This window comes from Oncorhynchus keta, chromosome 7, assembly GCF_023373465.1.
Source record: "Oncorhynchus keta strain PuntledgeMale-10-30-2019 chromosome 7, Oket_V2, whole genome shotgun sequence".
Classification (NCBI taxonomy): domain Eukaryota; kingdom Metazoa; phylum Chordata; class Actinopteri; order Salmoniformes; family Salmonidae; genus Oncorhynchus; species Oncorhynchus keta.
This window is the reverse complement of record NC_068427.1, coordinates 19193739-19220458: the sequence shown is the minus strand read 5'-3', so window position 1 is coordinate 19220458 and position 26720 is coordinate 19193739. Positions and strand designations below refer to the sequence as shown.

The following is a 26720-nucleotide window of genomic DNA, read 5'->3' as shown; positions in this document are numbered from 1 at the left end:
ACCTCTCCCCTGTAGGACTATATAACAGAGTACCAACAGACCTCTCCCCTGTAGGACTATATAACAGAGTACCAACAGACCTCTCCCCTGTAGGACTATATAACAGAGTATCAACAGACCTCTCCCCTGTAGGACTATATAACAGAGTACCAACAGACCTCTCCCCTGTAGGACTATATAACAGAGTACCAACAGACCTCTCCCCTGTAGGACTATATAACAGAGTACCAACAGACCTCTCCCCTGTAGGACTATATAACAGAGTATCAACAGAGTAGGACCAACAGACCTCTCCCCTGTAAGGCTATATAACAGAGTACCAACAGACCTCTCCCCTGTAGGACTATATAACAGAGTATCAACAGACCTCTCCCCTGTAGGACTATATAACAGAGTACCAACAGACCTCTCCCCTGTAGGACTATATAACAGAGTACCAACAGACCTCTTCCCTGTAGGACTATATAACAGAGTACCAACAGACCTCTCCCCTGTAGGACTATATAACAGAGTACCAACAGACCTCTCCCCTGTAGGACTATATAACAGAGTACCAACAGACCTCTCCCTGTAGGACTATATAACAGAGTATCAACAGACCTCTCCCAGACTATATAACAGACTATATAACAGAGTACCAACAGACCTCTCCCCTGTAGGACTATATAACAGAGTACCAACAGACCTCTCCCCTGTAAGACTATATAACAGAGTATCAACAGACCTCTCCCCTGTGGGACTATATAACAGAGTACCAACAGACCTCTCCCTGTAGGACTATATAACAGAGTATCAACAGACCTCTCCCCTGTAAGACTATATAACAGAGTACCAACAGACCTCTCCCCTGTAAGACTATATAACAGAGTATCAACAGACCTCTCCCTGTAGGACTATATAACAGAGTACCAACAGATATAACAGAGTATCAACAGACCTCTCCCCTGTAAGACTATATAACAGAGTACCAACAGACCTCTCCCCTGTAGGACTATCAACAGAGTATCTCCCCTGTAGGACTATATAACAGAGTACCAACAGACCTCTCCCCTGTAAGACTATATAACAGAGTACCAACAGACAGACTATATAACAGAGTCTCCCCTGTAAGACTATATAACAGAGTACCAACAGACCTCTCCCCTGTAGGACTATATAACAGAGTACCAACAGACCTCTCCCTGTAGGACTATATAACAGAGTACCAACAGACCTCTCCCCTGTAGGACTATATAACAGAGTACCAACAGAGTAGGACTATATAACAGAGTACCAACAGACCTCTCCCCTGTAGGACTATATAACAGAGTACCAACAGACCTCTCCCTGTAGGACTATATAACAGAGTACCAACAGACCTCTCCCTGTAGGACTATATAACAGAGACTCTCCCCTGTAAGGACTATATAACAGAGTACCAACAGACCTCTCCCCTGTAGGACTATATACCAACAGAGTAGTATCAACAGACCTCTCCCTGTAGGACTATATAACAGAGTACCAACAGACCTCTCCCCTGTAAGACTATATAACAGAGTACCAACAGACCTGTCCCCTGTAGGACTATATAACAGAGTACCAACAGACCTCTCCCCTGTAGGACTATATAACAGAGTACCAACAGACCTCTCCCTGTAGGACTATATAACAGAGTACCAACAGACCTCTCCCCTGTAGGACTATATAACAGAGTAGGACTATATAACCAACAGACCTCTCCCCTATATAACAGAGTACCAACAGACCTCTCCCCTGTAGGACTATATAACAGAGTACCAACAGACCTCTCCCCTGTAGGACTATATAACAGAGTACCAACAGACCTCTCCCTGTAGGACTATATAACAGAGTATCAACAGACCTCTCCCCTGTAGGACTATATAACAGAGTACCAACAGACCTCTCCCTGTAGGACTATATAACAGAGTACCAACAGACCTCTCCCCTGTAAGACTATATAACAGAGTACCAACAGACCTCTCCCCTGTAGGACTATATAACAGAGTACCAACAGACCTCTCCCTGTAGGACTATATAACAGAGTACCAACAGACCTCTCCCCTGTAAGACTATATAACAGAGTATAACAGAGTACTATATAACAGAGTACCAACAGACCTCTCCCCTATATAACAGAGTACCAACAGACCTCTCCTGTAGGACTATATAACAGAGTACCAACAGACCTCTCCCCTGTAGGACTATATAACAGAGTACCAACAGACCTCTCCCCTGTAGGACTATATAACAGAGTACCAACAGACCTCTCCCCTGTAGGACTATATAACAGAGTATAACAGAGTACCAACAGACCTCTCCCCTGTAGGACTATATAACAGAGTACCAACAGACCTCTCCCCTGTAGGACTATATAACAGAGTACCAACAGACCTCTCCCCTGTAAGACTGTGACAGAGTATCAACAGACCTCTCCCCTGTGGGATCATATAACAGAGTACCAACAGACCTCTCACCTGTAGGACTATATAACAGAGTATCAACATAACTCTCCCCTGTAAGGCTATATAACAGAGTACCAACAGACCTCTCCCCTGTAGGACTATATAACAGAGTATCAACAGACCTCTCCCCTGTAGGACTATATAACAGAGTACCAACAGACCTCTCCCCTGTAGGACTATATAACAGAGTATCAACAGACCTCTCCCCTGTAGGACTATATAACAGAGTACCAACAGACCTCTCCCCTGTAGGACTATATAACAGAGTACCAACAGACCTCTCCCCTGTAGGACTATATAACAGAGTACCAACAGACCTCTCAACCCTGTAGGACTATATAACAGAGTACCAACAGACCTCTCCCCTGTAGGACTATAACAGAGTACCAACAGACAGACTATATAACAGAGTACCAACAGACCTCTCCCCTGTAGGACTATATGTAAACAGACCTCTCCCCTGTAGGACTATATAACAGAGTACCAACAGACCTCTCCCCTGTAAGACTATATAACAGAGTACCAACAGACCTCTCCCCTGTAGGACTATATAACAGAGTACCAACAGACCTCTCCCTGTAGGACTATATAACAGAGTACCAACAGACCTCTCCCCTGTAGGACTATAGACTATATACCTGAGTATATAACAGTACCAACAGACCTCTCCCTGTAGGACTATATAACAGAGTACCAACAGACCTCTCCCCTGTAGGACTATATAACAGAGTACCAACAGACCTCTCCCCTGTAGGACTATATAACAGAGTACCAACAGACCTCTCCCCTGTAGGACTATATAACAGAGTACCAACAGACCTCTCCCCTGTAGGACTATATAACAGAGTACCAACAGACCTCTCCCCTGTAGGACTATATACCAACAGAGAGTACTATATAACAGAGTACCAACAGACCTCTCCCCTGTAGGACTATATAACAGAGTACCAACAGACTCTCCCCTGTAAGACTATAACAGAGTATCAACAGACCTCTCCCCTGTAGGACTATATAACAGAGTACCAACAGACCTCTCACCTGTAGGACTATATAACAGAGTATCAACAGACCTCTCCCCCAGAGTGTAAGGACTATATAACAGAGTACCAACAGACCTCTCCCCTGTAGGACTATATAACAGAGTACCAACAGACCTCTCCCCTGTAAGACTATATAACAGAGTACCAACAGACCTGTCCCCTGTAGGACTATATAACAGAGTACCAACAGACCTCTCCCCTGTAGGACTATATAACAGAGTACCAACAGACCTCTCCCCTGTAAGACTATATAACAGAGTACCAACAGACCTGTCCCCTGTAGGACTATATAACAGAGTACCAACAGACCTCTCACCTGTAGGACTATATAACAGAGTATCAACATAACTCTCCCGTGTAAGGCTATATAACAGAGTACCAACAGACCTCTCCCCTGTAGGACTATATAACAGAGTACCAACAGACCTCTCCCCTGTAGGACTATATAACAGAGTACCAACAGACCTCTCCCTGTAGGACTATATAACAGAGTACCAACAGACCTCTCCCCTGTAGGACTACATAACAGAGTACCAACAGACTATATAATAACAGAGTACCAACAGACCTCTCCCCTGTAAGACTATATAACAGAGTATCAACAGACCTCTCCCCTGTGGGACTCATATAACAGAGTACCAACAGACCTCTCCCTGTAGGACTATATAACAGAGTACCAACAGACTCTCCCCTGTAAGGCTATATAACAGAGTACCAACTCTCCCCTGTAAGACTATATAACAGAGTACCAACAGACCTCTCCCCTGTAGGACTATATAACAGAGTACCAACAGACCTCTCACCTGTAGGACTATATAACAGAGTATCAACAGTAACTATATAACTCTCCCTGTAGGACTATATAACAGAGTACCAACAGACCTCTCCCCTGTAGGACTATATAACAGAGTACCAACAGACCTCTCCCTGTAGGACTATATAACAGAGTACCAACAGAGGACTATATAACAGAGTACCAACAGACCTCTCCCCTGTAGGACTATATAACAGAGTACCAACAGACCTCTCCCCTGTAGGACTATATAACAGAGTACCAACAGACCTCCCCTGTAGGACTATATAACAGAGTACCAACAGACCTCTCCCCTGTAGGACTATATAACAGAGTACCAACAGACCTCTCCCCTGTAGGACTATATAACAGAGTACCAACAGACCTCTCCCTGTAGGACTATATAACAGAGTATCTCACCAACAGACAACTCTCCCCTGTAAGACTATATAACAGAGTACCAACAGACCTCTCCCCTGTAAGACTATGACAGAGTATCAACAGACCTCTCCCCTGTAGGACTATATAACAGAGTACCAACAGACCTCTCCCTGTAGGACTATATAACAGAGTACCAACAGACCTCTCCCTGTAAGACTATATAACAGAGTATCAACAGACCTCTCCCCTGTAGGACTATATAACAGAGTACCAACAGAGTAAGACTATATAACAGAGTACCAACAGACCTCTCCCCTGTAAGACTATATAACAGAGTACCAACAGACCTCTCCCCTGTAGGACTATATAACAGAGTACCAACAGACCTCTCCCCTGTAGGACTATATAACAGAGTACCAACAGACCTCTTCCCTGTAGGACTATATAACAGAGTACCAACAGACCTCTCCCCTGTAGGACTATATAACAGAGTACCAACAGACCTCTCCCCTGTAGGACTATATAACAGAGTACCAACAGACCTCTCCCCTGTAGGACTATATAACAGAGTACCAACAGACCTCTCCCCTGTAGGACTATATAACAGAGTACCAACAGACCTCTCCCCTGTAGGACTATATAACAGAGTACCAACAGACCTCTCCCCTGTAAGACTGTGACAGAGTATCAACAGACCTCTCCCCTGTAGGACTATATAACAGAGTACCAACAGACCTCTCCCCTGTAGGACTATATAACAGAGTACCAACAGACCTCTCCCCTGTAGGACTATATAACAGAGTACCAACAGACCTCTCCCCTGTAAGACTGTGACAGAGTATCAACAGACCTCTCCCTGTAGGACTATATAACAGAGTACCAACAGACCTCTCCCCTGTAAGACTATATAACAGAGTACCAACAGACCTCTCCCTGTAGGACTATATAACAGAGTACCAACAGACCTCTCCCCTGTAGGACTATATAACAGAGTACCAACAGACCTCTCCCTGTAAGACTATAACAGAGTACCAACAGACTAGGACTATATAACAGAGTACCAACAGACCTAGGACTATATAACAGAGTACCCTGTAGGACTATATACCAGAGTATCAACAGACCTCTCCCTGTAGGACTATATAACAGAGTACCAACAGACCTCTCCCCTGTAGGACTATATAACAGAGTACCAACAGACCTCCCCTGTAGGACTATATAACAGAGTACCAACAGACCTCTCCCCTGTAGGACTATATAACAGAGTATCAACAGACCTCTCCCTGTAGGACTATATAACAGAGTACCAACAGACCTCTCCCCTGTAGGACTATATAACAGAGTACCAACAGACCTCCCAGGACTATATAACAGAGTACCAACAGACCTCTCCCCTGTAGGACTATATAACAGAGTACCAACAGACCTCTCCCCTGTAGGACTATATAACAGAGTACCAACAGACCTCTCCCTGTAGGACTATATAACAGAGTACCAACAGACCTCTCCCCTGTAGGACTATATAACAGAGTATCAACAGACCTCTCCCTGTAGGACCTATAACAGAGTACCAACAGACCTCTCCCTGTAGGACTATATAACAGAGTACCAACAGACCTCTCCCCTGTAGGACTATATAACAGAGTATCAACAGACCTCTCCCCTATAACAGAGTAGGACTATATAACAGAGTACCAACAGACCTCTCCCCTGTAGGACTATATAACAGAGTACCAACAGACCTCTCCCCTGTAGGACTATATAACAGAGTACCAACAGACCTCTCCCTGTAGGACTATATAGCAGAGTACCAACAGACCTCTCCCCTATAGGACTATATAACAGAGTACCCACAGACCTCTTCCCTGTAGGACTATATAACAGAGTACCAACAGACCTCTCCCCTGTAGGACTACATAACAGAGTATCAACAGACCTCTCCCCTGTAGGACTATATAACAGAGTACCAACAGACCTCTTCTCCCCTGTAGGACTATATAACAGAGTACCAACAGACCTCTCCCCTGTAGGACTATATAACAGAGTACCAACAGACCTCTCCCCTGTAGGACTATATAACAGAGTACCAACAGACCTCTCCCCTGTAAGACTGTGACAGAGTATCAACAGACCTCTCCCCTGTGGGATCATATAACAGAGTACCAACAGGCCTCTCACCTGTAGGACTATATAACAGAGTACCAACAGACCTCTCCCCTGGACTATATAACAGAGTACCAACAGACCTCTCCCTGTAAGACTATAACAGAGTACCAACAGACCTCTCCCCTGTAGGACTATATAACAGAGTACCAACAGACCTCTCCCCTGTAGGACTATATAACAGAGTATCAACAGACCTCCCCAGACTATATAACAGAGTATCAACAGACTCTCCCTGTAGGACTATATAACCCAACAGACCTTCCCCAAGACTATATAACAGAGTACCAACAGCCCTGTAGGACTATATAACAGAGTATCAACAGACCTCCCCTGTAGGACTATATAACAGAGTACCAACAGACCTCTCCCTAGGACTATATAACAGAGTACCAACAGACCTCCCCCTGTAGGACTATATAACAGAGTACCAACAGACCTCTCCCCTGTAGGACTATATAACAGAGTACCAACAGACCTCTCCCTGTAGGACTATATAACAGAGTACCAACAGACCTGTTCAGACCTCTCCCCTGTAGGACTATATAACAGAGTACCAACAGACCTCTGGTAGGAACAAACAGAGTACCAACAGACCTCCCAGTAGCCAACAGACTGATATAACAGAGTACCAACAGACATGCTGCTCTGGCTCCCCTGTAAGGTGGAACAAACTCCCTCCGACGCCAGGACATATAACAGAGTCAATCAGACCACCTGTTCATATAACAGAGTACCAACAACCCCACCTGTAGGACTATTAAGGTATCAAATACCTAGGATATATACAGAGTAAACCTTCTCTCCCCTGTAAAATATTTAGATGCACTATTGTAAGACTATATAACAGAGTACCAACAGACTGATGTCATAAGGTGAATGCACCCTGTAAGGACTATATAACAGAGTACCAACAGACCTCTCCCCTGTGGACTATATAACAGAGTATAAGTAAACTCTCCCTAGGGACTAAATGTAAGGACTATATAACAGAGTACCAACAGACCTCTTAAATGTAATGTAAATGTATAACAGAGTACCAACAGACCTCTCCCCTGTAGGACTATATAACAGAGTTTCAACAGACCTCTCCCCTGTAAGACTATATAACAGAGTACCAACAGACCTCTCCCCTGTAGGACTGTATAACAGAGTACCAACCGACCTCTCCCCTGTAGGACTATATAACAGAGTATCAACAGACCTCTCCCCTGATTATTTTCTCAAATGATGACAGAAGTGAGTGCTGCGGGGAAATTTACATTTACATTTACATTTAAGTCATTTAGCAGACGCTCTTATCCAGAGCGACTTACAAATTGGTGCATACACCTTATGACACCCAGTGGAACAGCCACTTTACAATAGTGCATCTAAATCTAGTCATTTAGTTCAGTTATCTTTCCTTCTTGGGTACAGGAACAATGGTGGTTATCTTGAAGCATGTGGGGACAGCAGACTGGGATAGGGAGAGATTGAATATGTCCGTAAACACACCAGCCAGCTGATCTGCGCATGCTCTGAGGACGCGTCTGGGCCGGCGGCCTTGTGAGGGTTAACACTTTAAAATATCTTACTCACATCGGCCATGGAGATGGAGGGGGGCGAAGTCCTTGGTAGCGGGCCGCGTTGGTGCCACTGTATTATCCTCAAAGCGTGCAAAGAAGGTGTTTAGTTTGTCTGGAAACGAGACGTCACGGACCACGTGCCTGGTTTTCTTTATGTTGTCCGTGATTGTCCCTAGACCCTGCCACATACGTCTTGTGTCTGAGCCGTTGAATTGCGACTCCACTTTGTCTTAATACTGACATTTTGCTTGTTTGATTGCCTTGCAGAGGGAATAACTAAAATGTTTATATTTGGCCATATTCCCAGTCATCTTTCCATGGTTGAATGCAGTGTTTCGCACTTTCAGTTTTGCGCGAATGTCGCCATCTCTCCGCAGTTTCTGTTTAGTGTAGGTTTTAATAGTCATAGTGGGTACAACATCTCCAATGCACTTCCTTATAAACTCAGGAATGTCAATATACTTTTTATAATATTCTACAGGAAGGCCGTCCAGATCGGGTGATTTCCCTGTTTTCATAGATAAAGTGTAATTTCTAACCTCCTCTTCTGTTATAGTGCAGTCCAGGTCCTGGCTATCTGATAATACAGGTAATTATATACCAAAAGTATCCATATCTATGGGGCTCGCTGAACAGGAGAATGTATATAAATCTTCATAAAAACAGTGATAAAATATTAGCATAGATGTAGGATCGTAATTTTGATCACTCTGTTGTTGCAGGAAATTTCCTGGACAACAGGAAATTCAAACTTGTAGGTTTAAAAAGGCTTCTAAAATGAATTATTTCCACTTTAAAATGTCAGGCTTGATTTGCCCAAACAAAAAATGTATCAACCCCTACAAAAATGTCCATTCATTATAATCCACACGATAATTCACATTTCCTGTTGCTGCAGAATGATCTTCCTGCTGTGAGAATATAACCAAATGAAGATACTATATATCTAGGTGAATGCATGGAAATCATTTGGTTTCTCCCGTTTGCGAGGTGTTTTCATTGTTTATTACAATGCAAATTATCAATTTGCTTTGATAAATGCATCACGCATTAGACATTTATTATGTAAAAAGAACAATACTAATGCCTTTCAGGTGAGCTATCACTGTTTACCGAGAATGTGTAGAGGTGCTAATAGTTTATGCCGTAGACGGCTGGGTTGGCTGTAGTTAGATGAGTCTTTAGTTTGGGTTGATGTAGAAATGCAGTATGAGTATACCAAACCATTGTGACATGCAACGACAGAGGAGATAGAATGTAGCTGTCAGAGTTGGGGATCAATTCCAGTGAGACCATTGTAAGGTTAGAAAAGGATCCAGAAATATTGTATGAGGATTTAGATTTAGTTCATGGACAGAGTTGCTCAAAACTGCAGGCAATGTTTGAGAGTGGAGTTTATTCAACAGTTGTGCGTATTCCAATGGTCCAACAGAGGGCGATGATGTCCCACCATACATTTTAGTCTGGACAACAGGATTCAATTCAAGTACCCAGTCCAAAAATAACCCATATCCCTATACAGTTTTGGTGTTACCAGCTCTGAAAAGACCAGATAAGCAATATGTTTGGGGATGGCTACTCTAAGCCTTCCGATGAACTTAGGAGAGCTTTGTCATATCGCTTACACCTCTAATATCTCCTTCAGGGCTACAGAAACGTAAGATAAAGAGGAAAAGGGTTGTTTCTGGACTGGGCTATAGAGGGCAGGTTGTAACTTGTTTTTCTTGTTTACTGTATACCGGAAATACAATTTAAGATGATTGTATATTTTTTAACTACAGATGATGGTGATGGATGGGTTGATGCTCTCCTGTAAATGAAGAGAATTGTACCATATCTTCTGTAACTCGAGAAATAAAAATGAGAAATAATAGGTTATTTTGCTCAAGTTGAATAACATTAACACACTCGATCCATTTTCTCTCTGACGTTCAGCATTCCACCTGTTATCTTCCTATGGATCCACTGTATATCAAATCCAATGTTATTGGTCACATGCTTCGTAAACAACAGGTGTAGCCTAACAGTGAGATGCTTACCTACCGTTCTTCACAATGCAGAGAGAGAGATGAACACGTAATAATAAACGTTATAATGAATACACAATGAGTAACCATAACTTGGTTATATAAACAGGGTACCAGTAATGGGTGGATGTGCAGGGGTACGAGGTAATTCAGGTACATATAACTATGAATAAAGTTACTGAATAAAGCCGGATACATAATAAACAGTAGCAGCAGCGTATGTTACGAGTAAAAAAAGTTTGTGCGAAAAGGGTCAATGCAGATAATGAGGGAAACTATTTGGTTTACTATTTAACTAACTATTTATCGGTCTTATGACTTGGGGAGTAGAAGATGTTCAGGGTCCAGTCGGTTCCAGACTTGCAGCGGTACCACTTGCCGTGTGATAGCAGAAAGAACAGTCTATGATTTGGATGGCTGGAGTCTTGGAAAATGTATAGGGCCTCCTGACATCGCCTGGTATAGAGGTCCTAGGTGGCAGGGAACTCGAAACTAGTGATGTACTAGACCGTACGCAGTATCCCCTGTTGCGCCTTGCAGTCGGATGCCAAGCAGTTGCCATACCAGGCGGTGATGCAGCCAGTCAATATGCTCTCCATGGCGCAGCTTTAGAACTTTTTGAGGATCATGACAAATCTTTTCAGCTTCCTGAGGGGGAAGAGGCATTGTCATGTCATTTTCTTTACTGTGTTGGTGTGTGTGTTGTGGACCATTCTAGACCTTAGTGATGTGGACACTGAGGAACTTGAAGCTCTCAACCCTCTCGACTACAGCCTCATCGATGTGAATGGGGGCGTGCTCGGCCCTCCATTTCCTGTAGTCCACGATCAGCTCCTTTGTCTTGCTGACGTTGAGTGAGAGGTTGTTGTCCTGGCACCACACTGTCAGGTCTCTGACCTGCTCCATATAGGCTGTCTCATTTGTCTTTGGTTATCCTGCCTAGCACTGTTGTGTCATCAGCAAACTTAATGATAGTGTTGGAGTCTTGCACGTCCATGCAGTTGTGGGTAAACAGGGAGTACAGGAGGGGACTAAGCACACACCCCTGAAGCCCCCCTATGTTGAGGGTGAGCGCATCTCCCTGACTAAGGGCCTTCTCCCAAGATTACCTAGTTTGGCCTGGCGGCCAGCTCTAGAAAGAGTCTTGGTGGTTCCAAACTTCTATCATTTAAGAATGATGGAGGCCACTGTGTTCTTGGGGACCTTCAATGCTGCAGATCTATTTTGGTACCCTTCCCCAGATCTGTGCCTCAACACAATCCAGTCTCAGAGCTCTATGGACAATTCATTCGACCTCATGGCTTTGTTTTTGCTCTGACATGAACTGTCAACTGTGGGACCTTATATAGACGTCTGTGCCTTTCCAAATCATGTCCAATCAATTGAATTTACCACAGGTGGACTCCAATCAAGTTGTAGAACCATCTCAAGGGTGATCAATGGAAACAGGATGCACCTGAGCTCAATTTTGAGTCTCATAGCAAAGGGTCTGAATACTTATGTAAATAAGGTATTTTTGTAAATTTTGTTATATATATACATTTGCTAAGATGTTTTATCTAAAAACCAGTTTTTACTTTGTCATTATGGGGTATTGTGTATAGATTGATGAGGAATGTTTTATTAATCAATTTTAGAAAAAGGCTGTAACGTAACAAAATGTGGAAAAAGGGAAGGGGTCTGAATCATTTCCAAATGTAGGGAGCATCCAACACATCCACTCATTTTACCACATCCACTTTTTACCTGGCATAGTTCACCACTATAGTACCTTTGATGTCTAATATAAAGACCTTTGATTGTGTCCAAATGCGCTACATGATTCAAACTAAAATGTTGGATCCAACAACCCAACCCTGCAGCGACTGGCCAAATGGATCCTGTTGTGTCTTGGACCATCTAGAAAGCATCACAGTGAACAGAATGATGTGAAGTCAAATTACAAACATATGGCTATGAATGATCATTTCCTTTGTATGATTTTTATTGAACCTTGAATGGTTATGATTATCACCGTTGTGAGGAAAATGATTTGAAGGGTTATGAAAATACCATATGTGCCTTGTTGTCTCCACCTGGAAACATTCTAACCCAAGAATTCCTGGAGGGCTAAAATGAATTCTATATTTGATGATGACATGTGAGCGTGTTGTTTCTGTTATTAGAACTGCAGCACTGTGTGTGTATGTGTGTGTGTGAATGTGTGTGTGTGTATGCGTGTGTGTATGCGTGTGTGTGTGTGTGAATGTGTGTGTGTGTGTGTGTGTGTGTGTGTGTGTGTGTGTGTGTGTGTGTGTGTGTGTGTGTGTGTGTGTGTGTGTGTGTGTGTGTGTGTGTGTGTGTGTGTGTGTGTGTGTGTGTGTGTGTGTGTGTGTGTGAATGTGTGTGTGTGTGTGTATGTGTGTGTGTGTGTGTGTGATCATGGCTGCTTGCATTGCCAAACAGCTCATTCATATGCCACTTTTAGGGCAGCCATAGGAACATTGTTAGCGTCAGTGTGACAAGCATTATGTTGCTCTTCTGTCTTGCTGTCAATTCAATCCCCACATAATTATACCCCTAGGTTCACGGCATGGAACTGTGTGCGTGTGCTGATGAAGGAGACACACAGAGAGGAGACAACCAGTGAGGGACAGATCAATCTCTAGAAACAAAGGAAGAGTGTTTTATTATGTTCATGTGTGAAGCAGCCAGTTGTGCTGTCAGTGGAGAGCTGCATTAAAAAGTCCTCAGACCAGTAAATCGTATGATTTCATAGGGGAGGGTACAGTTTGAGGCCATAGCGAAGAACAAAGGCTTTTCAGAGGAGTGAGTGTGAGTGAGTGTGTGTGTGTGTGTGCCTGTGTGTTTGTGTCCATTCCACTCTATTCCTAAATGTAACCCTCCCCCATAGCTTAACCTGCTAGATACAATAGTTGACTCCTGATAAATGCAATGGTTTGGGTCTTAAATGCACTAAAGAGGAACATGCACATATCCAGAGTAAGGCAAAATGATGTTTTTGAACTGTGACTGGTGAGCAGCACAAGCCGTATAAGTTCCCTTTCTCAAAGTATCTAACCCCTTGTATTGAAATGACATCATTAGTAAAGTAGTAATACTTACTGATATGGCAAAACAAGTCAGTAATCATGAACTCTGGCATGATAATAATATTAATAGTTTCAACATCAACAGCAACCATATTGTCAGTTGCACAGAGTATTTAACATTTCCCTTTAGAGAGCATATGCTACTCCACAAAATGGCTTCGCATCAACAGAATGCCCCTCCGGATACTCCACTCTGCTGCCTCTCTGCTGCCGGTCATTTTGTAAGAGTCTATCCTCTGAGAGTCATGTTTTACACAGATAGATGAAAGGCTGGGTTTGAGTGTGCTAAATGTTTATGGTCTGCCTAGGAGACGGGGCTCCGGTGCAGTTAAAAACAGTTAATACACATACAGCATATATTGTAGGATACATGGCCTGTTCTGTCCCATGCTGCTTTTAAAGGCCCAGTGCAGTCAAAATGTAGTTTTCCCTGTGTTTCATATCATATTATACAACAGCTGTTGAAACTAACACTGTAGAAGTGTGAAAAAAAGGTTATCAGTGTTATTTCCTGATAGTTGCTGGTTGAAAATACAATCTACACGGACCTTATCAGTGTTTTTGCATGGATAGGAGTTTGGGCTTTCCATGGTGACATCACCATGCAGTAAATTGTTTAATAGACCAACATCAAAGAAAGTTCCAAACCTCTCTGCCAATAACAGTTTCCCCTCCCCACTCAGACCACCCTCAGACAGTCCTAGCAAAACTCTTGCTTGAGAAATATTTTTGCTAAAAAGCTATTTTTGATCATTTTAATGTAAATCTGTTACAGTATGGTACTTAATTGTTAACCAAAAAAGTATTTGATATTGATATAAAAATGGCTGATTTGGGCCTTTAATGACATTTGTTGTTGTGTTGTTGGGAACTGGTGGGTTTTTATGACGTTGGCACCATATCTTTATTGATGCCTGTAATGATGGGTGACTGGTGAGAGAGTGTGTGTAGTAAGAGAGGGGATGTGTGTGTGGATGTGAGTGTGTGCATATGTGTTGTTTTTGCCTGTAATGAGTGGTGAGAGGTTGGCTGAAACCCCAAAAGCAGTTAGTTGTTTACGGTCTACATTTATGGGAGGGAATGGAGGGTTGTTTGGGATCCGGGGGAATCACATCTACCCTGGATGGATTAGCAGAAATTACTCTCTCAGGGATCCTTGTGGAGCTGATTGTTCTGCTTGTTCTAGACACACAGAATTGGGGATCAGGGTTCCTAATTGGTCATTGGTTGGGGACTGAGCCACTGGAAGAGGAATAGGAACCCAGGTCTCAGAGTCTTGCAGTTGGATCCAGACTGACAGGTAGGGAATTTAGGATTTTAAAAAAAGCAGTTTGACAAAGAGTCACGAGAATTAAGGTTCTCATGACTGACTTCTCAGTCAGGCCGAGAAACACAAGTAGAACCATGAAATTGTACATGGGGTTCCTCAATGGTTCTTAAATCCCCCTCCCCTCCCCAATATCCCTGTTCCCACAGTCCAGGGCTCCTCTCCTTGTACATTTATGGTCAGATTGCAGTTGGGGCACTGGAGTCGTTATCGCCAACAGCCATGATGGTTCTATATGTGTCCATGGGTTGGGCCTAGACTCACAGGTTTTAGAGTTCGATAGGGTGCTAAGGGTTCCACTACTTGCAGATGACGGCCAGCGGAGATGTTAGGGCACTTGAATCATCATACAGGGACAAAAACACTGTCCTGTTCCATTGGTCAGGTCTAGACTCACGGGTTCTACAAAGGTGTGGGTTCTTCAAGTTCTCGAGTTCTAAGATTCCACTCCTTACAGCTGCAGACTCACAGGGGTAGAAACTCTCAAAGAGCCGGTTCGAGCGTTTCTAGAGTTCTAAAGTGTTCTAAAATGTTATTTTCTCTGCTCAGCTGCACTCCTCACAGTTGCAGGCAAGGATGTAGCGGTAGGTGGCGGTGATGCGGGTTCCTCCGGCACAGCGGAGCCTCACAGCCTTCAGCTTGGAGGTGTGGGGCTTGCAGCAGAAACAGGTGCTCTTAAAGGGCTGCTTCAACACCGAACTGAAGGAGATGAGAGGGTCGGAGCGGGACGTGTGGCTGCAGTGGCCCTCACACCGAGCCAGCAACACCATCTGGATAGGAGGAGAGGAGGGGGGAGGAGGAGAGGAAAGGGGAAGATAGGAGGAGAGGAGGGGGGAGGAGGAGAGGAAAGGGGAAGATAGGAGGGGAGAGGGGAGAAAACATACACTTAAAGGGAGTTTAGAAAATAATAAAGTTATGTTATCCTGTTCAAGGAGCTGATGTCTATATACTATAGTTCATGTCACAGTCAGGCTTTGTATTCTCTACTGTAATCTACAGCCTGTAGTATAACTCCCAGTCTGTGGCCTTGCGCCTGCTGTGATAGGAGTCAGGCTGGAAAGCTCAGGGTTAGTCACATGTACACGCACACACACACACACACACACACACACACACACACACACACACACACACACACACACACACACACACACACACACACACACACACACACACACACACACACACACACACACACACACACACACACACACACACACACACACACACACACACACACACCACACGCACGTAAATCACATAGTAATTTCACCTGAGACTTGTGTTAGCTCCCTGAGCTCTCAGCAGGCTAACAGCAGTGACACAAACACACAGTATCATAGCCCTAATGAGTGATCTTGTTAATTACTAATGATTCAGGACTCCATCCTTTCCGTGTGTTTGTCTGTCAGAAGAACACCACGCTGCAGAACATGGCTGACCCTTTTCTTTGTGTTCTAATGATCCTCATCTAGAGGTGATGGCCACTTTCCATTGCACACACACACACACACACACACACACACACACACACACACACACACACACACACACACACACACACACACACACACACACACACACACACACACACACACACACACACACACACACACACACACACACACACACACACACACACACACACACACACACACACACACACACACACACACACACATGAACACCCTCTGATGCCTCAACAGTGAATCTCACTCAAACACACTTACCACTACACACACACAAACACACATACACACACACATTGCTGTCGTGTCCACAAGTGGACTCCTGTGTCATGTTCCCTGTCAGCTGCCTCGTGTCGCCACCGATGTCACCGTCTCTTACAATAGCTCATCTGGGGCCAGGGGATATGGATATCTTTCTGTCTCTCGTTCTCTCTCTCTCTGTTTCTCTCTCTCTCTGTCTTTCTCTCTCTCTGGATATAGCCTGTCTGTGGATAGGGGATATGACACACACACACTTGCCGGCGACGACTGCAAGGGAGTTAGCAGCCACTCTAGGAACGTGTCCTCATTACAATAGCTGAGGACTAGACAGTGAGCTATCAGCTAGGAAGAGTTGTAGGTATTTTCACAGAGAGAGGTTGGAAGCCTTTGTGTATGTTTGGAGGGGAGGGGGGAGAAGAGGGGAGAATGGGCAGAGGAGGATGGAGATTCAGAAGACCATGGTAAGTTGACAGCTGGGCTGCAGATCAAGGCTCCTTCCCCTTGCAAAAACCTTCCCCCTTCCCAGTCAAACTTACAGATACACATGCACCTACATAGGCACTGTTGCATACTGTGCATTCGGAAAGTATTCAGACCCCTTCCTATTTTCCACATTTTGTTACGTTACAGCCTTATTCTAAAATGGATTCACTTCATTTTTGTCCTCATCAATCTACACACAATACCCTATAATGACAAAGCAAAAATAGCTTTTTAGAAATGTTTGCAAATTTATTTTTAAAAAACTAAAAAAAAGTAATATCTGATTTACATAAGTATTCAGACCCTTCGCTATGAGACTCGAAATTGAGCTCAGGAGCGTCCTGTTTCCATTGATCATCCTTGAGATGTTTCTACAACTTGATCGGAGTCCACCTGTGGTAAATTAAATTGATTGGACATGATTTGGAAAGGCACACACCTGTCTATATAAGGTCCCACAGTTGACAGTGCATGTTAGAGCAAAAACCAAGTCATGAGGTCGAAGGAATTGTCCGTAGACTTCCGAGACAGGATTGTGTTGCTGCATTGATCTAGGAAAGGGTACCCAAACATTTCTGCAGCATTGAAGGTCCCCAAGAACACAGTGGCCTCCATCATTCTTAAATGGAAGAAGTTTGGAACCACAAGACTCTTCCTAAAGCTGGCTGCCCGTCCAAACTGAGCAATCAGGGGAGAAGGGCCTTGATCAGGGAGATGACCAATAACCCGATGGTCACTCTGAGAGAGCTCCAGAGTTTCTCTGTGGAGATGGGAGTCTAGTCAGGATCGAGGGAAAGATGAATGGAGCAAAGTACAGAGAGATCCTTGATGAAAACCTGCTCCAGAGCGCTCAGGACCTCAGACTGGGGTGAACATTCACCTTCCAACAGGACAACCACCCTAAGCACACAGCCAAGACAACACAGAAGAGGCTTCGGAACAAGTCCCTGAATGTCCTTGAGTGGCCCAGCCAGAGCCCGGACTTGAACCCGATCGAACATCTGAAGAGAACTGAAAATAGCTGTGCAGCGACGCTCTCCATCCAACCTGACAAAACTTGAGAGGATCTGCAGAGAAGAATAGGAGAAACTCCCCAAATATAGGTGTGCCAAGCTTGTAGCGTCATACCCAAGAAGACTTGAGGCTGTAATCGCTACCAAAGGTGCATCAAGAAAGTACTGAGTGAAGGGTCTGATGATATTTCCTTTTTTTATTTTGAATACATTTGCAATAAAAAAAAATAAAAAAATGGTTTTGCTTTGTCATTATGGTGTATTGTGTGTACATTGACTGAACCCCCCATTTTAATCCATTTCAGAATAAGGCTGTATCGTAACATGTGTAAAATACACTGTATATGTGGGACAGAGAGAGGTCCTCCTCCACAAACAGTCCCCTAGGAACCCCTGTGTCACCCAGCCCTAAGCCCAACAAGGGATCACTTACACTCATTAAGAGCAGGAACTGTCACTATCACTCACTCCTCACTCCTCACTACAGATCCTCAGTGTCAAACCACGGACTGCATGTTGTATAGTCCACATGCCTTATACCTCAGAAAGGGAGCAGAAAACTCCATCATATGTTACTCCCTCTTTCTCTCTCCACCCTCTTCTTTCTATCTTTCTATTCTTTGTTTCTATTAGACCTCTCTCTCACCTCTCTATTTGTCACTGTCTTCCTCTCTCTCTTTCTGTCTCTCTCTCCCTTCTTTCTGTCTCTATCTCTCCCCCTCTCTCTTTATCTCTGCCTTCCCCCTTCACCCTCTCAATTTCAATTCAATTCAAAGGGATTTACTGGCCTGGGAAACATATGTTTACATTGCCAAAGCAAGTGAAATAGACAAAAGTTAAATGACCAATCAGAAAGTAAACATTACACAAAAATGTTTCAAAAGAATAGAGACATTTCGAAATGTTATGAGCTTGCCGATGACCTTGACACCTTGAAAAGCTAATTTCCTGATGATGGCTCGCCGCTCTTCGTACTTGGCAACTTCCTCCTCCCGACTTCTGCCTTCAATTAATTTCTAACCAACTCTCTCTTTCCCCTCCTTGCCCCTTTTGACTTCACCCTTTCCCGGTTCCCTCCCACCCACAAGGCAGGCAATACTCTTGACCTCATCATTACCAGAGGCTGTCCGCCTACTAATCTCACTGCAACCCCCCTCCAGGTCTCTGATCACTACTTTGTTTCCTTTTATTATGTCTCCATTTCCTCCAACCCTAACCACTCAGCCTCTACTCAGATGGTCAGGTGTCGTAGCAATCTTTGCTCTCTCTCTCCTACACTACTCTCTCCTCTTCTATCCTATCATCTCCCCCTTCTGCTAAATCCTTCTCCGTCCTGTCTCCTGATTCTGTCTCTTCAACCCTACTCTCCTCCCTTTTCACATCCTATGACTTGCGCTGTCTCATTTCTTCCCGGAAAGCTCGGCCCTCCCATCCTGCTCCGTGGCTGAGTGTCTAAGCTAAAATGGAGGAAAACCAAACTTCCGGAGGACCTAACATCCTTCCATTCCCTCCTCTCTACCTTTTCTTCATTTGTAAAGCCAATTTTTATCAGTTACTATCATAACTGGTATCCCCCAGGGCTCGGTTCTAGGCCCTCTCCTCTTCTCTCTATACACCAAGTCACTCGGCTCTGTCATATCCTCATATGGTCTCTCTTATCATTGTTATGCAGATGACACTCAACTACTTTTCTCATTCCCCCTTCTGACACCCAGATGTCGACACGCATCTCTGCGTGATAGCTCAGCTTGGATGTCGGCCCAGGCCTCACAGTTATAGGGGGCATGAGGTTATTGTCCCATTTTGTGAATTCTTTGTTGGCGAGTGGACCCCAGTCCACACAGTTATAGAGAGCAATGGATTCTATAACTGATTCAAGTATTCCTAGCCAGATTCTAATTGGGATGTTGAATGTTATGTTCCTTTTGATGGCATTGAAAGCCCTTCTTGCCTTGTCTCTCAGATCGTTCACAGCTTTGGGAAAGTTACCTGTGGTGCTGAACATTGCTACGGGAACTTGCTTCCATTCAGCCACAAGAGCATTACTGAGGTCTGGCACTGATGTTGGGCGATTAGGCCTGGCAGGCAGTCGGCGTTCTAATTCATCCCAAAGGTGTTCGATGGGGTTGTCAAGTTCTTCCACACCGATCTCGACAAACCATTTCTGTATGGACCTCGCTTTGTGAACGGGGGCATTGTCATTCTGAAACAGGAAAGGGCCTTCCCCAAACTGTTGCCACAAAGTTGGAAGCACAGAATCATCTAGAGTGTCATTGTATGCTGTAGCATTGAGATTTCCCTTCAATGGAACTAAGGGGACTAGCCCGAACCATGAAAAACAGCCCCAGACCATTATTCCTCCTTCACCAAACATTACAGTTGGCACTATGCATTCGGGCATCCTCCAAACCCAGATTCGTCCAACGGACTCCCAGATGGTGAAGCATGATTCACTCCATAGAACGCGTTTTCACTGCTCCAGAGTCCAATGGTGGCAAGCTTTACACCACTCCAGCTGATATTTGACATTGCGCATGGTGTTCTTAGGCTTGTGTGTGGCTGCTCGGCCATGGAAACCCATTTCATGAATCCACTTCTATGCTGCTGCTACTCTCTGTTATTATCTATGCATAGTCACTTTAATAACTATACCTACATGTACATATTACCTCAATTACCTCGGTGCCCCCACACATTGACTCCGGGAAAAAACGCTGAATATATCAACGATATTGTTATTTAATGCTTCTCTTTAATTATTTGTTATTCTTATCTCTTACTTTTTAAAATGTATTTTCTTAACTGCGTTGTCGGTTAAGGCTTGTAAGTTAGCATTTCACTGTAAGGTCAACACCTGTTGTATTTGGCGCATGTGACAAAACATTTGATTTGATTTGATTAGCTCTTTGTGTTGTTGTTTGTGAAGTCCAATTTTTTTTTTTCAATTCTATGGATTCTTCGATTACATTGAGCTAGTTTCTGACGTGCTGTTCCTTATTTTTTCTTCGTGTATTTCTGTGTTGTTTTAGTGTTTTACCATATTAAAGGTGTAGGCTCAGGTTATCTGTGTTTTTGGTTGGAAATGTTTCTCAATTTCTTTGTTAGAGTTTTGCATTCATCAAACCATTTGTAATTGTTGTTAATTTTCTTCGGTTGTTTGCTGGAAATATGGGGGTTTGATAGGGAAGCTGGAAGGTTTAGTCTTTCTACTGCCAAGTTCAAACCTCACTATTGCAGTGAAACATTTTGTCCAGGGAGTTGTCTAAAAGTGATTGGATATTTATATGCCAAAATGTTTTTTGGGAAGGTTTCTACACTACTTTCCTTTCATCTATTGCATTTCTTAATAGTCTGCAGTTTGCTGGGCTTTGATGCCTCTTGGTTGGGTGTTGTTCTTTTCAAGTAGACTGTGATTTTGCTGTGATCTTATAAAGGTGTCAGTGTGGTGATTATGAACACTCTGAGAGACTGGGTTGAGGTCGGTGATAAAGTCATCTACAGTACCACTGCAAAGGGATGAGTTGTAGGAGTCCCATAGGAGTCCCCTCGAAGCCTACCATTGACTATGTACAGACCCAGCGTGCAACAGAGCTGTAGGAGTTGTGACCAATTTTTTGGGGCTGTTTTGTCGTAGTTGTGTCGAGGGGGGAATATTTGGGAGGGAATGCTGTCACCTCCAGGTAGGTGCTTGTCCCCCTGTGAGGATGTCTGGTTCTTGTCCAGTTCTGGCATGTGCCTTGCGCTGCTGTGGTCTGAATGTAGGTCTGCTACTTCTGTGTGAGGTGCTTGGACTGCGGTTGAGGGCCATGTCTTTCAGGGTCCTTGCAAAAGTAGGGACTGCTGCTTTGTAGAGGTGGACCTGGTCTTATAGGCTGTTCAGGTCCAGGTTGGAGTGGTGGGCCAGGTAAGCATTTGGTTTTGAGGTATTTTTTCATGGTAGCAGTGTGGAGATAACCACTTGTGCATTGGGGAAAGTGGAATAAACTTTTTCAATCTCTCCCTTGAGTGCTGTAGCCACCCCTTCCTGCTGTAGCCACCCTTTCCTGCTGTAGCCACCCTTTCCTGCTGTGGCCACCCTTTCTTGCTGTGGCCACACTTTCCTGCTGTAGCCACCCTTTCCTGCTGTAGCCACCCTTTCCTGCTGTGGCCACCCTTTCCTGCTGTAGCCATCCTTTCCTGCTGTCGCCACCCTTTCCTGCTGTAGCCACCCTTTCCTGCTGTGGCCACCCTTTCCTGCTGTAGCCACCCTTTCCTGCTGTAGCCACCCTTTCCTGCTGTGGCCACCCTTTCCTTCTGTAGCCACCCTTTCCTGCTGTAGCCACCCTTTCCTGCTGTGGCCACTCTTTCCTGCTGTAGCCACCCTTTCCTGCTGTAGCCACTCTTTCCTGCTGTGGCCACCCTTTCTTGCTGTAGCCACCCTTTCCTGCTGTAGCCACCCTTTCCTGCTGTAGCCACCCTTTCCTGCTGTAACCACCCTTTCCTGCTGTGGCCACTCTTTCCTGCTGTAGCCACCCTTTCCTGTTGTAACTACCCTTTCCTGCCGTAGCCACCCTTTCCTGCTGTAACCACCCTTTCCTGCTGTAACCACCCTTTCCTGCTGTGGCCACTCTTTCCTGCTGTAGCCACCCTTTCCTGCTGTAGCCACCCTTTCCTGCTGTAGCCACCCTTTCCTGCTGTGGCCACCCTTTCCTGCTGTGGCCACCCTTTCCTGCTGTGGCCACCCTTTCCTGCTGTGGCCACCCTTTCCTGCTGTAGCCACCCTTTCCTGCTGTGGCCACCCTTTCCTGCTGTGGCCACCCTTTCCTGCTGTGGCCACCCTTTCCTGCTGTGGCCACCCTTTCCTGCTGTGGCCACCCTTTTTCTTTCCTGCTGTGGCCACCCTATCCTGCTTAGCCACCCTTTCTTTCCTGCTGTGGCCACCCTTTCCTGCTGTGGCCACCCTTTCCTGCTGTGGCCACCCTTTCCTGCTGTAGCCACCCTTTCCTGCTGTGGCCACCCTTTCCTGCTGTAGCCACCCCTTCCTGCTGTAGCCACCCTTTCCTGCTGTCCTTTCCTGATGTAGCCACCCTTTCCTGCTGTGGCCACCCTTTCCTGCTGTGGCCACCCTTTCCTGCTGTGGCCACCCTTTCCTGCTGTAGCCACCCTTTCCTGCTGTGGCCACCCTTTCCTGCTGTAGCCACCCTTTCCTGCTGTAGCCACCCTTTCCTGCTGTGGCCACCCTTTCCTGCTGTAGCCACCCTTTCCTGCTGTAGCCACCCTTTCCTACTGTAGCCACCCTTTCCTGCTGTGGCCACCCTTTCCTGCTGTGGCCACCCTTTCCTGCTGTGGCCACCCTTTCTGCTGTGGCCACCCTTTCCTGCTGTAGCCACCCTTTCCTGCTGTGGCCACCCTTTCCTGCTGTAGCCACCCTTTCCTGCTGTAGCCACCCTTTCCTGCTGTGGCCACCCTTTCCTGCTGTGGCCACCCTTTCCTGCTGTGGCCACCCTTTCCTGCTGTGGCCACCCTTTCCTGCTGTGGCCACCCTTTCCTGCTGTAGCCACCCTTTCCTGCTGTGGCCACCCTTTCCTGCTGTGGCCACCCTTTCCTGCTGTGGCCACCCTTTCCTGCTGTAGCCACCCTTTCCTGCTGTGGCCACCCTTTCCTGCTGTGGCCACCCTTTCCTGCTGTAGCCACCCTTTCCTGCTGTGGCCACCCTTTCCTGCTGTGGCCACCCTTTCCTGCTGTGGCCACCCTTTCCTGCTGTAGCCACCCTTTCCTGCTGTGGCCACCCTTTCCTGCTGTAGCCACCCTTTCCTGCTGTGGCCACCCTATCCTGCTGTAGCCACCCTTTCCTGCTGTGGCCACCCTTTCCTGCTGTGGCCACCCTTTCCTGCTGTAGCCACCCTTTTCACCCTTTCCTGCTGTAGCCACCCTTTCCTGCTGTGGCCACCCTTTCCTGCTGTGGCCACCCTTTCCTGCTGTGGCCACCCTTTCCTGCTGTAGCCACCCTTTCCTGCTGTGGCCACCCTTTCCTACTGTGGCCACCCTTTCCTGCTGTAGCCACCCTTTCCTGCTGTGGCCACCCTTTCCTGCTGTGGCCACCCTTTCCTGCTGTGGCCACCCTTTCCTGCTGTAGCCACCCTTTCCTGCTGTGGCCACCCTTTCCTGCTGTGGCCACCCTTTCCTGCTGTGGCCACCCTTTCCTGCTGTGGCCACCCTTTCCTGCTGCCCCCCGACCCTGCCTGGTCTGGTGGGCCACACTGCAGACATTTGCTATTCTCTCTGTGGGGGCTCATTTTCATTTTGGCCTAGGTGAGGAACTCACACAGAGAGACTGCACTTATTGAACAGACTGTATTTATCTACCTCTGCCAGGTGTCAGAGAGAGAGAGAGAGAGAGAGAGAGAGAGAGGGAGAGGGAGAGGGAGAGAGAGAGGAGAGAGAGAGAGAGAGAGAGAGAGAGGAGAGAGAGAGAGAGAGAGAGAGAGAGAGAGGAGAGAGAGAGAGAGAGAGATTTTCTACACTAGATAGACATAATATGACATTTGAAATGTCTTTATTATTTTTGAACTTCTGTTACTTTAGTTTATTATCCACTTGCTTTGGCAATGTTAACATGTGTTTCCCATGCCAATAAAGCCCTTAAATTGAATTTGAATTGAATTGAATTGAGAGAGAGAGAGAGAGAGAGAGAGAGAGATAAATACATAGACAGTGAACAATAAATGAGAGAGAGGGGGAAATACCTACTCGTTAGAGAGAGCAGACAGACTTTTGGCTGTGTTTTCCCTGTCTGTAGTCCCAGGGGTCTGGTTTGGAGGTTTGAAGCAGATTTATGTTCTGATATTTATCATGTAAAACATCCTGTAAAACCTCTGGACTGGCGCTGTTATCTAAAACAGCTTGTTAGCAGGAACACTGGGGATGAATGACAGGATTGGCTTACAGTGTGTGTGTGTGTGTGTGTGTGTGTGTGTGTGTGTGTGTGTGTGTGTGTGTGTGTGTGTGTGTGTGTGTGTGTGTGTGTGTGTGTGTGTGTGTGTGTGTGTGTGTGTGTGAGCGCCCACACGTGTGTTTTGACTTACAGGGAGATCTGACCTCCTTTATCGTTATGTATCTGCTCGTGTATCCTTGTCTGTGTGTGAGAGAGCATGTGTGTGCACATGCTAGTGTGTTTGTGTGCACATTCAGCCGGCTTACCTTGGAGTTACACTTGTAGATGGGGTGTGTGATGGTCTCTACGAAGTGATGCCTCATACAGCGGTCTGGGTCTGTTTCTCCCAGGTGTGTGCTGTGTCCGTTCTCTGCCTTACTGCTGCTGGCATGCACTACCACCAGTAGGGGGCAGAAAACCAGCAATAGCACCAGCCCTGAGGAGGGAGAGAGGGGGGCTGAGGGGCGCATACTGGGGCCAGGGAGTGCTGGGGTGGGTGGGACAGGAGTTAGGGGGTAGTGGGGTAAAGTCCAAGAGGCACGGAGGAACTTTAGAGGTGACACAAAGAGGGAGAAAGAGGGACACCCTCTGTCTTTGTCTCTGTCCACTTGTCTTTTTTTGTTTGTCCGTTTGTCTCTCTTCTCGCTGGGAGTGACTTTTCTTTCTTTTCTTCTGTCTCGTTCTTGTTCTCTTTACTGACGTGAAAAAGTGAGGCTGTCCCTTGTCCTCTCTCTAATGGAATTGGCGTGGAGCTCCTAGCCCAATGTGCTGCTGCAGTCTGGTCTGTGGGTCCTCACCCCGGACCATATCGCCTGTCTGTGTGTCTGGATCTGGGGATAGGGGGAAATAATAAAGGGAGGGTAGATGGGTCAACTCTATTGTTTAAAGCACCTTACATATTTCACCTCTAATCGAGGAGTGATTTCGACCTGGGACACCAGGTGAGTGGAATCCCTGACTGATCAGTGGTATGAATCAATCTATTAACTGAGGAGAGAGAAAATCATAAGAGTTCTGAACCTTGAGTTACGCTATAAATATGCCCACGTTGCACTTTTCCTTGGCTCCTCATAGACTATGCAGGGGATGCATTGTTTCCAAACATTTGTGATTTGGTTCATACAAATGTTACAGTAGCTATCTATGTTTTGTTGCGGGATATGGTTGGATCTGAAAGGATTTCACAGCTATTTGTGTTTTCAAATCCTTTCTAGTCTTTGAAGAACTTCCGCTCCCACAGATCTCGTCTGGTACAACTCATATTGCTTCGTTTTTGTTGTAGATGTAATATTGCCCGTTGTAATATGGCATTTCCACTAAGCATCTGACGTTACAGCCTTATTCTGAAATTGATTCAACTGTTTTTTTCCTCATCAATTTTCACACAATACCCCATAATGACAAAGGAAAAACAGGTTTTTATTAATTGTTGCTAATTTATAAACAAAAATGTAAAAAATACTGGAAAAAGGGAAGGGGTCTGAATACTTTCCGAATGCACTGTGTGTGTGTGTGTGTGTGTGTGTGTATATGAGAGCCAGTTTCATCATAACGCTTGATGGTTTTTGCGACTGCAAAATATATAAGCAAATATATATATATATAAACACTACCGGTCAAAAGTTTTAGAACACCTACTCATTCAAGGGTTTTTCTTTATTTTTACTATTAATAGTAAAGACATAAAAACTATGAAATAACACGTATGGAATCACAAAGTAACCAAAA

General features: G+C 45.2%; 1 protein-coding gene across 1 annotated transcript in view; it reads right to left on the bottom strand.

The window, feature by feature from the left end:
* Nucleotides 1-12452: 12452 nt before the first annotated feature.
* The window catches only part of ndp (norrin cystine knot growth factor NDP), a 34015-nt gene continuing 19747 nt past the window's right edge, over nt 12453-26720 (bottom strand). Inside the window, exons 2-3 of the mRNA XM_035773612.2 lie at nt 25259-25822; nt 12453-15623 (exon numbers count right to left, since the gene is read on the bottom strand). Coding sequence (XP_035629505.1) covers nt 15399-15623; nt 25259-25462 — 429 coding nt within the window. The 5' untranslated portion in view covers nt 25463-25822 and the 3' untranslated portion in view covers nt 12453-15398. The remainder of the gene's footprint in view (nt 15624-25258; nt 25823-26720) is intronic.